Raw genomic sequence first — 13,739 nt, forward strand, 5'->3', positions numbered from 1 at the left:
CGTTTGTCACTCGTGAACTTGGAGCGCTAACCCCATGTTCTGTATGTTCGCAGGTGCTTAACTCGCTAACAACATGCGAATGAAGTAACGAACCTTGATCCTTCCCGTCATATCTCGCATGCTTGTGCACGAAGGATGTGCCTAATGATATTATTTTTCAGGTGCCTTTATCCTTCCCCCCCCCCCCGCCCCATTGCGTTGTGAGTTGACTCGAACGCTAACATCGCAACTCTGCTGTAACGTGCCCTAATCCTTACCACTGAGTCTCGCTTGTGTGCGTGCGCCGATATCAACAGACTAACGACGTTTCTCTTTCAGCATCCTTCATCCTGCCCACTCGATCCTGCGTTAACAACATGCCACAGCCGCGTCGCGCGTGTGTGCTCGCGTGCCTATGCTGCGTGTCCGCCGGGCCGACCTCTCGCGGGGCCGCTGCCGGCGCCGCCCGCCGCCTAACCGCGCTCCGTGTCGCAGCGCCGCCGCCGGCCGCCGGCTGCTCCTCCGACTCGGAGTGCGCGCCGACCGAGGCGTGCCGCAACCGGGCCTGCATCGACCCGTGCCGCCTGCTGAACCCGTGCGGCGAGAGCGCCGTCTGCCGCGTCGAGAACCACGCCCCGACCTGCAGCTGCCCCGACGACTGGCTCGGCAGTCCCTACGTCGCCTGCTACCAGGGTGAGTGTGCATGGCCGGCTGGGAGCGAGCTGGCGCCGCCAGGATGCCGCCGACGGTGGTGCCGGTGGTGCCCCCGGTGAAGGTGACGGCGGGGTGTCCGGGCCCGGGGTGCGCGACGTCGGATGAAGCTGCGTTTCTGTGCGGCGATCGGCGATGCCGGGCCGCAGTGTGATGCGGTGCTGGTCAGCCGGGTAACTCCTGTGAATAACGTAACCTCCCCTGGGTGCTAAGCTTGTAAGCATATACACACCTGCATAAATATGCTACTAAACTAATGAGCAATGCCGTTTGGCTCGTTGCTACGATGTACATAACACGTCCGCTTCGGTAATTACCATAAGTGATAGGAGCTGCATTAACCCTGCCATATAACACCGGCTTTGTGAACCGGCTCCGTAACCTGCCCCGCTCGCTGACGGTGCTGATAACGCTGTATAACACTGCTGGTGACGCTACACGGCCGGTGGTGAGCCCGCCTGGTGCTGGTGCGGGGCCCGGCGGCAGCCGACTAACTGGGCTCAAACGGCGCCGCAGCCATGTTCCGTCCCAGCCGACGGTGTGAGGGCGAGGGCGAGTGCAACGACATCGACTCGTGCTTGGACGACCGCTGCCAAAACCCCTGTCTGGTGGCCGACCCGTGCCCGGCGACGGCCAAGTGTCGGCCCTACAAGCACGTGCCCTACTGCCTGTGCCCGGCCGGCACCACGGGCGACCCCAATGTCAACTGCACGGCAGGTACAGACGAGCGGCGCGGGGTCGATGGGTGCTGACAGCGTGGGGCTCGGTGGGCCGTGGTGTACGCTGTCATCTGGTGTCGCCGGAGTTTCCAGATGCAGGCGAGGTCTGCCGTGAGTGATGACCCCGCGTCTCATCAGTCGGCGCCCGACGCTCCGATCGCCACTGACACGCCGTGCCGCATCCGCAGCCGATGAGGAGGAGCCCGAGTGCAAGCGTGACACGGACTGCGCCAGCGCCCAAGCCTGCCTGAACGAACGCTGCGTCGACCCGTGCGTGGCGGCCAACCCGTGCAGCCGCGATGCCAACTGCCGAGCGCAGAACCACCGCGCCTACTGCACGTGCCCGGTCGGCTACCTGGGCAACCCGCTCGTCAGCTGCTACCGACGTGAGTACCGCGCCGTCCGCGGCCACGCTAACACCGCCCTGCCCTCCTGCCCGCCGCCTCCCGCCCCGTCCGTAGCTAGAGACGGCATCCGCTAACGCTTCGCCTGCCGACGACCGACCGACGACACGGACCGAGGTGAGGCGACGACCGACCGCCAGTCCCGGCTTGTCGCCCGCGCGAACTCCCTCTGCCTGCAGGCTAACACCACTAACCACCAGCGGCGGCGCGCCGGGGCTGACGGCCGTCCTGCGTCTCGCCTGCAGCCGAGTGCACGCGCGACGAAGACTGCCCGCTGGACCGCGCCTGCCAGGCGGAGACGTGCGGCGACCCGTGCCGCGCCAGCTCGTGCGGCCGCCGCGCCGAGTGTCGCGTCACGCGGCATCGGGCGCAGTGCTTCTGCCCGCCCGGCACGCAGGGCAACCCGCTGCTGGCCTGCGTCGACGTCGGCTGTCGCGTCAACGACGACTGCGCCGACCACCAGCGCTGTGAGGCCAGCAGCGGAGCGTGCGTGGCCGTCTGCGACGGTGCCGCCTGCGCACCGAGCGCCACCTGCAAGGCCGAGGACCACCAGCCGCTCTGCACGTGCCCGCCCGGCACCACCGGCAACGCCTACTTCCAATGTGAAAAAGGTGAGGCCGCCAGTTGTTACTTCGTGGCGCACGTGCATCGTTTGCTGTGCGCATTTGCTAGGTTTGGAGGGTGACATGTTTCACAGCTGCCACACAGAACGCAAGTTGTGCATGTTTATTCAGTTTATTCTCTGTCGTCCCACACCTTTCACGCAGCTGGTTGCGGAAAGATACTGTTTCCACAGGTATGACGTCCAGCACGGGTTATACATATTTGTTCACAATTCATTTTCCGTCTGGCTTTTTTCGCACAACTCTTGTAAACTTCGGGAGCCCCACTTGAACATACAGAGCGCGTGGTGCCAAAATGTACATTTCATTCAATATTGCCAAATTAATGGAAGTTTGCCAAAAGTGTGGAGAAAATCGGGCACAGCCATGTGGTCAACATTCACCGGCCGCTCGTCTCACTTCTGCACCAACACCCGCTGCGACCCGCTCCGCCCTGCCTCCGCCGTCACCGTCGGCGCCCCGACACGCCACCCGCCAGCCACTGACCACCGTCCACGCCGCCTTCCAGACGAGCCGCGCGTGCCGAAGCCGGCGTGTGCCGTCGATACGGACTGTCCGTCGGGCCAGGCCTGCCTGCAGGAGCGCTGCCAGAACCCGTGCCTCGTGATGAACCCATGCCGTGGCGGTCAGCAGTGCAGCGTGCAGGACACCGCGCCCTTCCGCACCATGGTGTGCCGCTGCCCGGGCGAGATGCTGCTCGACAACTCAGGCCTGTGCCTGTCGCCGGCCATCGTCGAGCCCGAGTGCGCCGTCGACGTCGAGTGCGACGACTCGGAGCGGTGCCTGCGCGGCGCGTGCGTGCCCGTCTGCCGGCCCGACCCGTGCCAGGCCAACGCACTCTGCGAGCCGAAGTCGCACCGCGCCGTCTGCCGCTGCCCGCCCGGCTACGTCCAGGACCGCTACGGAAGCTGCGAGCGCGGTGAGTGCGTCGCGTCGACGTGGAAGGCGCACCTCGGGAGCTTGGACGTCCTTTGCGCTGTGGCGAGAGATCTGAAAGTAGAGGTTGCGGTGCATGGTTAGGTTATGAGCAAGATGACACTCTCGCGCAAGAGAACGCACCGCCTGTTCACCCACCGAGAGTGTTGCCACGCGTTCGCCACCGGCTTAGCGTTTTTCTGTTCTCGACACTAACAAGTCAGTCTTCGGTGATGAAAAACCAGCGTTTGTCCTGTCTCAATGTGCTGTCGACTTCAGGTCTGCTCTGAAAGCCTGACAGATCTGTCGGCCGGCGCCTGATCCGGACACGGTCTGCCAGGCCGCCCGGTGGTCCCCGCCGACCCCGCCTGTACCTGACGGCGGCCCCCTCCCCGCAGAGCGAACACCGACGGTGCAGCCTCCGCTCGTCAGACCGGGCTGCCTCTCCGACAGCGAGTGCAGCTTCGACTTGGCCTGCATCGACGAACGTTGCCAGAGCCCGTGTGCGGTGCGCAACCAGTGCGCACCTAACGCGCGCTGCGAGGTACGCAACCACGGCCCCATCTGCAGCTGCCCGGCCGGCTACGTGGGCAACGCGCTCATCCAGTGCGTGCCACAGCCGGAAAAGCCGACAGCCGTCGGCTGCCGCGGCAACGATGACTGCCCTGCCCAGCTCAGCTGCCAGAACGGCCAATGCCGCTCGCCCTGCAACTGCGGCGACAACGCCGACTGCAACGTCATCAACCACCGCGCCATCTGCTCCTGTCGCCAGGGCTACGACGGCAACGCGCAGACAGGCTGCTTCCAGGGTGAGTCGCGTGCCAGCGCCGGGTCCATTTCGTGAAGAAGTGCTTTGGGATGGCAGCGTGATTTTCAGTGGTCTCTTAAGCGGCTCGATGTTCGTCATTTGGAGAATACTGCCGTACCCGTAGCACTGCAAGCATACCAACTGTCGTGTCAACTTGAAAGCACGCGATGGATGGCTACGGCCTGAGACGTTTGGGATGCCTGACCCGGCGACACTCTGACCTGACTCGGTCTCGCCTGTATTGCAGTCGGCTGCCGGGACGACAGCGAGTGTCCGTCGTCGGCCGCCTGCATCAACCGGCAGTGCGTGGCTGTGTGCGCGGTGCGGAACCCGTGCGCGCTGAACGCCCGCTGCGCCGGCCAGAACCACGCGGCCGCCTGCTCCTGCCCGGAGGGCTTCCAGGGCGACCCGTACACCCGCTGCCAGCCGGTCGGCTGCCGCTCTGACGGCGAGTGCGCCCCGAGCCTGGCCTGCCTGAACCAGCGCTGCGTCGACCCGTGCCTGTTCCAGAGCTGCGGCTCCAACGCCGAGTGCCGCGTCACCAACCACCGCGCCCAGTGCGTCTGCCGGCCGGGCACCGAGGGCAACCCGCTGTTCGCGTGCCGCGTGCCCGAGCCGCCGACGGCGCGCACCTGCCAGCTGGACACCGACTGCGCTGCGCAGCTGGCCTGCATGTCGGGCCAGTGCGTGAACCCGTGCCTGGAGGTGCGGCCGTGCGGCCAGGGCGCGCGCTGCCTGGTGCTCGACACGGCACCGTACCGCACCATGGTCTGCCAGTGTCCGGCAGGCTACGAGGGAGACGCCTACCAAGGATGCCGACCCAGTAAGTGGCGGCCCGGCTCTGGGCCGGGATGGCGTATGGCTGGCGTCACAGACGCAGTGAGACAGACGGTTAGCGTCTGCTGCCGGTTGCTTTAGCGACTCGATGAGCCTTTCGCGTTCACCATCCGCGTGCATCCGGGCCAGATCAGCGTGTCACTGTCTCTGATTGGCTGCCCGGCTGCATGAGCCGCCGTCCAGTGTCGCTCGCCGCGTCCATGGGTCACGCTCTGACGGCGTCGCCCGTCCCCAGTCATCGTGGTCACACCGGAGGGCTGCGCCTCGGACAGCGAGTGCGCGCCCCGCGAGGCCTGCATCAACAGACGCTGCCGCGACCCGTGCAACTGCGGCGACAACGCTCGCTGTGACGTCATCAGCCACCGACCCATCTGCACGTGCAAACCCGGATACGAGGGCAACCCGCAAATCGCCTGTTTGGCGGGTAAGCACCGCGAATCGTCCGAGACTAGGATCTCTGATCTGGTTTTCCTTGCAGGGATGCACCACCGTTAAGAGCATTTCTTTCTGTTTTGATCATTGCTGCTCAGTCCACCTACCTTCGGAAGTTGTTTTCTATCTGTTTTGGTCAGTGCTATTCAGCCCTGACATGAGCTACACTAAGCAGATCCGGGTGCATGCCTCTGCACTTCGCAAGTCAATGCTTTCCTCACGCGTTCATCGTTGTCGAGCGGCCATTGCGATTATTGGTCGCTTCCCGATGCTGAGGTCGGCCCGTGCGGGGCGCTGGAACCAATCTGACGGCAGCACTCTCCGTCTGCAGTGGGCTGCCGCTCCGACAGCGAGTGCAGCAGCCGCGAGACCTGCTACAGCGGCAACTGCGTCAACCCGTGCCAGGTGCAGGACCCGTGCCTGCGCAACGCCGAATGCTACCCGGAGGCGCACCGCGCCCAGTGCCGCTGCCTGCCCGGCTTCGAGGGAGACGGCAAGCGACGCTGCTCGGCCGTCGGCTGCTCCTCGGACAGCGAGTGCCCGGCCGACAAGGCGTGCTACAGCCGCCAGTGCGTGAGCCCGTGCGTGTTCCAGAACCCGTGCGGCCCGGGCGCCGACTGCTTCGTGGCGCAGCACCGCGCTGAGTGCCAGTGCCGGCCGGGGCTGGTCGGCAACCCGCTGATCCGCTGCGTGGAGGAGCCGCGCCGCGAGTGCACCGTCGACACCGAGTGCGGCCGCCGGCTGGCGTGCGTGGCCGAGCGCTGCGTCGAGCCGTGCGGCGCCATCGAGCCGTGCGACGACTCGGCGCGGTGCTCCGTGGTCGACACGGCGCCCATGCGCACCATGGTGTGCCGCTGTCCCGTCAACATGGTGCCCGACAACGCCGGCGGCTGCACGCCCATCCAGGTGGCGGGCACAGTGGGTTGCGCGGCCAACTCCGACTGTCCGTCCGAGCAGGCGTGCGTCAACAACCAGTGCCGCGACCCGTGCGACTGCGGCCCCAACGCCGACTGCCGCGTCGTCAACAACCGCGCCATCTGCTCGTGCCGCGCCGGCTACTCGGGCAACCCGAACGTCTTCTGCTCGGAGGTGGGCTGCACGTCCGACAGCGCGTGCCGCTCCGACGAGGCCTGCCTGAACGGCGAGTGCGTCAACCCGTGCGTGTACCGGGACCCGTGCGCCATCTCGGCGCAGTGCTACGCGCAGGAGCACCGAGCCAACTGCCGCTGCCCGGCCGGCATGGAGGGTGATCCGTTCGTCACCTGCCGCCCGGTCGGCTGCAGCTCCGACTCCGAATGCTCGCAGACCCAGGCCTGCGTGAGCCGGCAGTGCGTGGACGTGTGTCTGCTGGAGACGCGCTGCGCGCCGACGGCCGAGTGTGTGGCGCAGCGCCACCAGGCCGTCTGCCGCTGCCCGGTCCACATGCCGCTGGGCAACCCTCACTTCAGCTGCCTGCCGCGTCTGCCGCCGATCGCCGCCGAGCCCGAGTGCCGCCAGGACCGCGACTGCGGGCCGCAGCTGGGCTGCGTCGCCGAGATCTGCCAGAATCCGTGCGCCGTGCTCTCGCCGTGCCACGCGTCGGCCGAGTGCCGGGTGGTGGACGTGCTGCCCGTGCGCTCCATGGTGTGCGTCTGCCGGCCGGGCTTCGTGCCGGAGCGAGACGGCGTGTGCCGCGCCGTGGTCGTGCCCTCGCCGCCCGGCTGCACGGCCGACTCCGACTGCCCCAGCAACGAGGCCTGCTTCAACCGCCAGTGCCGCTCGCCCTGCAACTGCGGCGAGAACGCCGACTGCAACGTCGTCCACCACCGCGCCGTCTGCTCCTGTCGCCAGGGCTACGACGGCAACGCCAACATCGCCTGCCGTCCGGTGGGCTGCCGCGGTAACTCCGAGTGCCCCAGCGACCAGGCGTGCGTCAACAGCGAGTGCGTCAACCCGTGCCTGGTGCGCAACGGCTGCGGCATCAACGCCGAGTGCTACGTGCGCGGCCACAACGCGCTGTGCCGCTGCCTGCCCGGCTACGAGGGCGACCCGCAGGGCCGCTGCCTGATCGCCGGCTGCCGCAGCAACGACGACTGCCCCGACAGCCAGGCCTGCATGAACCGGCAGTGCGTGAACCCGTGCCTGCACGAGCGGCCGTGCGCGCCTCGCGCCGAATGCCGCGTGTTCTCGCACCGCGCCGAGTGCCGCTGCCCGCCCGGCTACGCCGGCAACCCGCTGATTGCCTGCGTGCTGGAGCCGCAGCCGGAGTGCCGGCGCGACGCCGACTGCGCCTCGCGGCTCGGCCTGCATCGACGCCAAGTGCGTGAGCCCGTGCCGCGCCGAGGACCCGTGCGGGCCGGCCGTCGAGTGCCGCGTGGTCGACTCGCTGCCGGTGCGCTCGATGACGTGCGTCTGCCCGGACGGCTACGTCGGCGGACCGGAGCGCACGTGCCGTCCGCTGACGGCCGTCACCATCGGCTGCCGCGCCGACGACGAGTGCGGCGCGCGCGAGGCCTGCATCAACGCCATCTGCCGCACGCCCTGCCAGTGCGGCGCCAACGCCGACTGCCAGCTGCTGGAGCACAAGCCGATCTGCGTGTGCCGGCCCGGCTACGAGGGCAACCCCAACCTGGGCTGCCACGAGGTGGGCTGCCGCAGCAACGAGCACTGCCCCGGCACGCACGCCTGCGTCAACGGCCAGTGCGAGGCCGTGTGCGACGAGCGGAAGCAGCCGTGCGGCGAGAACGCCGTCTGCGAGGCGGTTGACCACGAGCCGCAGTGCTCGTGCAAGCCGGGCACGCAGGGCGACCCGCGCTCCGTGTGCGCCGCCATCGGCTGCGCCGACAACTCCGAGTGCCCGCCGGAGGCGGCCTGCGTCAACGCCAAGTGCGTGGACCCGTGCGGCCTGAACCCGTGCGTCGAGCCGGCCCAGTGCAAGGTGTTCGACAACCAGCCGACCTGCGTCTGCCCGCCCGGCTACGAAGGCACCCCGGAGGACGGCTGCGACGAGAGTAAGTATCCGGCCGGGTGGACGAGACGCCCGGCCGAATCAGCTGGGGTCACTTTTTTATTAAAGTTCACTTCAGTCATATGCGTAGCATGTTGGTTTCTATTCAGAACAAATGCAATCAAACGGAGCGAAGGCTACGATAATTTCATTTGCCGTTAGATGCATCACTCCAGTCCGATTCGAGTCTTCCCCGGAAGCAGAGGCGGCAGTTAGCTAGTCGCCACCGTCGCGCCGGCATCACGCCGTCCGCTGTCACCGGCGGCGGGGGCGCTCCTCCGCCCACCGTCCCGACTGACCTGCGCCACTCCGCGCCGGAATCACGCCGTCCGCTGTTACCAGCGGCGGCGGCGCTCCTCCGACCACCGTCCCGACTGACCTGCGCCACTCCGCACCGCCAGTTGTCGTCGGCTGCCGCTCCGACTCGGAGTGCCCCGCCGGCCTGGCCTGCATCAACGAGAAGTGCGACAACCCGTGCGAGAAGTTCGAGCCCTGCAATGACAACGCCCGCTGTGAGGTGGTCAACACGGAGCCGGTGCGCACCATGAGCTGCGAGTGCCTGCCCGGCTACCGTGGCAACGCCACCGACGAGTGTCTGCCCAGTAAGTTTGCCCCGGCCGCGGCGCGTTCTGCTGGCAGGCAGCAGAGCTTTTGGGGAGAGGGGGAACAAAGCCTAAGTATTTTTTGTTTTAACTCTGATGTTAGTGCGCGGGTTTTGACGCTTTTTAAATCCGGTGGTGGTTTCCTTCTAGCTTGTTGTGGTGCATGCCTGGGTTTGTAGTTGAGCTTAATGCTTTTAAGGCAAAAGTAGTTTGCGCTCCGATTGCCCGCGGGAGAATTCCATGATGTATATACCCTTGGCTCGCTGCATGTGTTGTACTCTACATAGCAATCGTCTTTTATTAACAAATCACTCTGATTGCTTCTAATATATGCTTGAAGAAGCTGGTGGTCGCTGTGGCGCTTATCGATGTTGTCTGACCGACCGGTTTGGGAGCTTTTCCGCTTTGTTGTGGTACAAAATACAAACGGGCAACCGTGAAATGCCGCATGTTAACCGGAACCTTCTATTGCAGGCATTGCCGTCTCTAACTACATCCTTTATCCTCGTGCAGTTGTGTAATGATAATGTTATCCACTGGCACGAAAACCTCAACCAAAATTGTGTTCATTTGATTTTGTTTGGTGTGTATGGATGCATAATGTGCAGCACGCATGAATGGACGAATAGTATTGCACATCTGCATATTCTCAAACGCTTTAAGGGCTGCAGCGTTGAAAGGGAAGGCCATGGGATGCCTGATCATCTCTAACTGGATGCTGAGGTCATGTCGTATGCTGCAGTACTTATCCAGTATCCTAACAAGCGATTCAATCCCTAGTAACTGATAACAAATATAATTAGACAATAGTTGGTTGGTGATTAGATTGGTCATCGGCGAGCCGACTGTCGCGACCCTCGATCAAGGCGAGCCGGTCGCACTGGGTGGGTTACGGCGTGCGCACGGTCGCACTGGGTGGGTGATGGTGTGCGCCGGTCGCACTGGGTGGGTGATGGCGTGCGCACGGTCGCACTGGGTGGGTGATGGCGTGCGCCGGTGCGTCTCTAACGCGCCGCGATGACCGCAGTCGCGGCCTGCCCGACGGACCGCGGCTTCGTGGTCGGCGCCGACGACCAGTGCATCTGCCCGCCGACGTACGCCGTCGGCGAGGACGGCTACTGCGCGCCCTGCGACGAGGACCTCGGCTACAAGATCGACGACGACGGCCACTGCGTCTGCGCCCTGGAGCGTGGCATGGTCATCGACGTCAACGGCAACTGCGGCTGCCCGGAGACATTCATCATGCTCAACGGCATCTGCAGTGAGTGTGGCTACCGGCCGCCGTACCGCGCGCCGAGTGGCGAGCGCTCAGAGCTTTCTATGGTCATCGGACGCCTTTGCTCGGCTAATTGTTCTTATCCATGGCAGCATGAGGGGTCCCATGGCCGGCCCACCATGTGTGATTTCACCGGAGTACGTGAAAATGGCCGGACGCCGCTGAGCTGAGCCGCTTGTCCGCATCTGCATCAGGGGTCCGGGTACATGTCACAGCCGCGAGAGGGCCTCAGTCGCCTCTGCGCGCGTCACCCCCGCCAGCAGCCATGGTCCGCGACACGTGGCCCACTCGTGACGCTGACCTGCCCCCCCCCCCCTCCACAGCCGGTGCCGTGACCTCCGAGCCGCCGCGCGAGTGTGAGGTGGACGACGACTGCCCGATGGACAAGTACTGCGAGCGCACCACCAAGACCTGCAACGACCCGTGCGCCTTCGAGCCGTGCGGCGTCAACGCGTTCTGCGCGGGCGTCAACCACGAGCCGCTGTGCCGCTGCATCCCGGGCCACACGGGCGACGCGTACAACGAGTGTCGCAGACCGCGCACCGACATCCCGTCTCCCAACATGGTGGTGAACTGCCTGCACGACGGCGTCCAGGTGGACATCAACGTGGGCGACCCGCAGTTCAACGGGCTTATGTACGTCAAGGGGTACTCGCAGAACCAGGAGTGCCGCAAGACGCTCGGCTCGGACAAGACAGGACAGAGCGTGGACTTCAAGGTCATGTTTAACACGTGCGGTCTGATCCACGTGGACGGCGAGGCAGACTTCGTGCTGGTGATCCAGAAGCACCCGAAGCTGGTCACCGCCAAGGCACTGGCCTACCAGGTGAGACAGCGTGCCGCTGGTGAAGGGGACACCCAGAGACTTGAGTGGTCGCTGAGCGTCCCGGGGGTGGGAATGGGCCTCTTAGCGTCCCCGGGAGTGCGCGTGGGTCAAGACTTCGCAGCGAACGCGTGGGACCTGGTTTGATCAGGCGACGCTATTCATGTAACAGCTTCAGTGGCTGTCACTACGGGCTGATGTGGGATGCAGCGGTCGTTACATTAATGCTGACCGGGTGACCACATGAGTGGCAGCCTGGGACACCCTTTGAAGGCTGGAACTGTCGATGCCCGTGCCGCTCTGACCCACCCCGCCTCGCCGCCGCAGGTCCGCTGCGTCTACAAGACCGGCGAGAAGACCATCAACATCGGCTTCAACGTGTCGATGCTGACGACGGCCGGCACCATCGCCAACACCGGCCCGCCGCCTACCTGCACCATGTCCATCTGCACCAGCGACGGCGAGGAGATCAGCACGGCCAAGATCGGCGACCAGCTTATGCTCAAGGTGGACGTGGACCCGAAGGATATCTACGGCGGCTTCGCGCGCAACTGCATTGCCACCACCGTCGACGAGGAGGAGGAGAACGAGTACCTGGTGACCGATGAGAACGGCTGCGCCACCGACCCGTCCATCTTCGGCGAGTGGGCCTTCGACCGCCAGAACAACCAGCTCAAGGCCATCTTCAACGCCTTCAAGTTCCCGTCGTCCAACAACATCAAGTTCCGGTGCAACGTGCGCGTCTGCTTCGGCCGCTGCCAGCCGGTCAACTGCAACGGGCTGGACGCGTTCGGCCGGCGCCGGCGCCGCTCGCCGATCACGGATGAGCAGGAGGCGGTGATCCGCCAGTCGGACAGCCACTTCCCGGGGCAGCTGCGCGAGGAGATCGTCGTGCAGAGCAGCCCGATCCTGACCTTCGAGCAGAAGGAGCCCACCGAGAACCGATTCGTCGACCCCGAAGGTAGGTCCGAGCGCCGGTCCCGCAGCGAGCAGGCAGACAGCCGGTCACTGCTGGCGCTGAATGGGCCGCGTTTGTCGTGGCCTGCTCGCGTTGTGTGCATATTTCTGTTCGGTGGTCACGCTGAACGCTGTCGCTGTGTGCTGCGCCAGTGCTCCTGCGCGGCTGCGCCACCGGGACCGCACGTGACGCCTGACCGTGTGCCGCCAGATCCGACCGTGCAGCAGGCGGGCCTGGGCCCAGACGAGATCTGCGTCAGCAAGCTGGGCTTCATCATCGCGCTGATCATCACGGCGCTGCTGGCGCTGGTCGCCGTGGCTATCGCCATCAGCTGCTGGCTGATGGCCTACCGGCGCCGGCGCAAGGTGGACGGCCCGCTGCCGCATCCGCCTGAGTTCCCGAACCCGCTCTACACGACGCCAGAACCGCTGGCCGAACCCAGCCCCGACTACCAGAGCTGAGCGGCGCACGTCGCCCGCTCAGCACGCATTGTGATATACCACGCGCGGCCGGGGGCCGAGTGAACGGCGACCGGGGGGAGTGCGTGCGACAGAGGGCGCCGCCACACGAGACGACGGGCGCGGACAGTATTACGGCGCCGCGTGAAGTGTGCTGCGTCCGACACCCCGGCGCTTTTTACCTGTGACTGCCAAATATGCCCCCGGTCATGTCATGTGCTTTTTTGAAGTGTGTCCTCGCCTGATATTGACCAAATCATCTATCACACATCCTCTGCTCCACACCTGTGTAGGACAACGCTTGCACCGCTCTGGTACGTGTAAAGAGTAAATGGACCGAGAACACGGCGTCCGCTTGAAATTCTCCGGCGACGCGAGCGCCGACGGCGGTTCGACTTGGGGAAGTTCCGCCACCGGCCGCACCGGCCGGGAGGCGCCAGCATCGCCGGGCCAATTTTGACCGGCGCCACCCGAAGGAGGGATAGACAGAGTTCAGAGAGCGAGCGAGCGAGCGAAAGTGATGCGCGCTATTGTTGTTTGTGGGAGACCAGTTGTTATATGAATCCGTCCTCTCTCCCGATATGCGACGCGTTCTCTATCGAGGTCCGTTAGACTCGAACACTGGCTCTATTAACTGTTCTCTCGCCAGTGGACACACCAGTGACAGAAACATACAAGCCTAGTGCATTCTGTGCTCTGTCTGCCATTCACAAACATACGTACTACGCGCTACCAGTCTATGCTCCGGCGTTAATGCGTAAACCAGGTGTGATTCTCGTCTTCGTCTAACAAATAGTCCGCCAATTAACCTCGAACGCTGTCTGTGTAAAATATTTAATTTTGTAATTGTTTTGGTCAATAAATTTTAATAATAATAAGATGATCGTGTTGGTGGGCGTAGAAGGGAGGACTGTATTATGATCACACACCTGTACTGCCGGTTACGTGCGACCAAATCGTAGTGCGCCTGTCCGTTTGACGAACGGACTCACATATCGTGTGCGTCAGTTTTTACCTCCGGTTCCCAAGACAACATGGCCGAATTTCGGTTTACGAGACAACATGGCTGAATCTCGGTCTACAAGACAGCGGCGCTAAATGTCACCAGGCCAGAGACCTCCACGCAAAGAGCAAGGCCATCAATTTGGAGATTAGAGCGTACATTAGATATAAAGCGTAGATAGACATAGATTAGAGCGAGCGAAAGT

At 64.3% G+C, this 13,739-nt stretch overlaps 1 protein-coding gene across 1 annotated transcript in view; it reads left to right on the plus strand.

Moving 5' to 3' along the window:
- The window catches only part of LOC119112033 (uncharacterized), a 144,467-nt gene extending 131,058 nt beyond the window's left edge, over positions 1-13,409 (plus strand). The window contains 14 exon segments of the mRNA XM_037235993.1: positions 475-672; positions 1,598-1,795; positions 2,059-2,424; positions 2,945-3,355; positions 3,750-4,160; positions 4,407-4,982; positions 5,232-5,420; positions 5,760-7,708; positions 7,710-8,418; positions 8,816-9,016; positions 10,044-10,277; positions 10,616-11,118; positions 11,443-12,076; positions 12,284-13,409. Coding sequence (XP_037091888.1) covers positions 475-672; positions 1,598-1,795; positions 2,059-2,424; positions 2,945-3,355; positions 3,750-4,160; positions 4,407-4,982; positions 5,232-5,420; positions 5,760-7,708; positions 7,710-8,418; positions 8,816-9,016; positions 10,044-10,277; positions 10,616-11,118; positions 11,443-12,076; positions 12,284-12,534 — 6,830 coding nt within the window. The 3' untranslated portion in view covers positions 12,535-13,409.
- The last annotated feature ends 330 nt before the right edge of the window (positions 13,410-13,739 follow it).

This window comes from Pollicipes pollicipes, unplaced genomic scaffold (assembly GCF_011947565.3).
Source record: "Pollicipes pollicipes isolate AB1234 unplaced genomic scaffold, Ppol_2.1 Scaffold_7261;HRSCAF=8764_pilon_pilon_pilon, whole genome shotgun sequence".
Classification (NCBI taxonomy): Eukaryota; Metazoa; Arthropoda; class Thecostraca; order Pollicipedomorpha; family Pollicipedidae; genus Pollicipes; species Pollicipes pollicipes.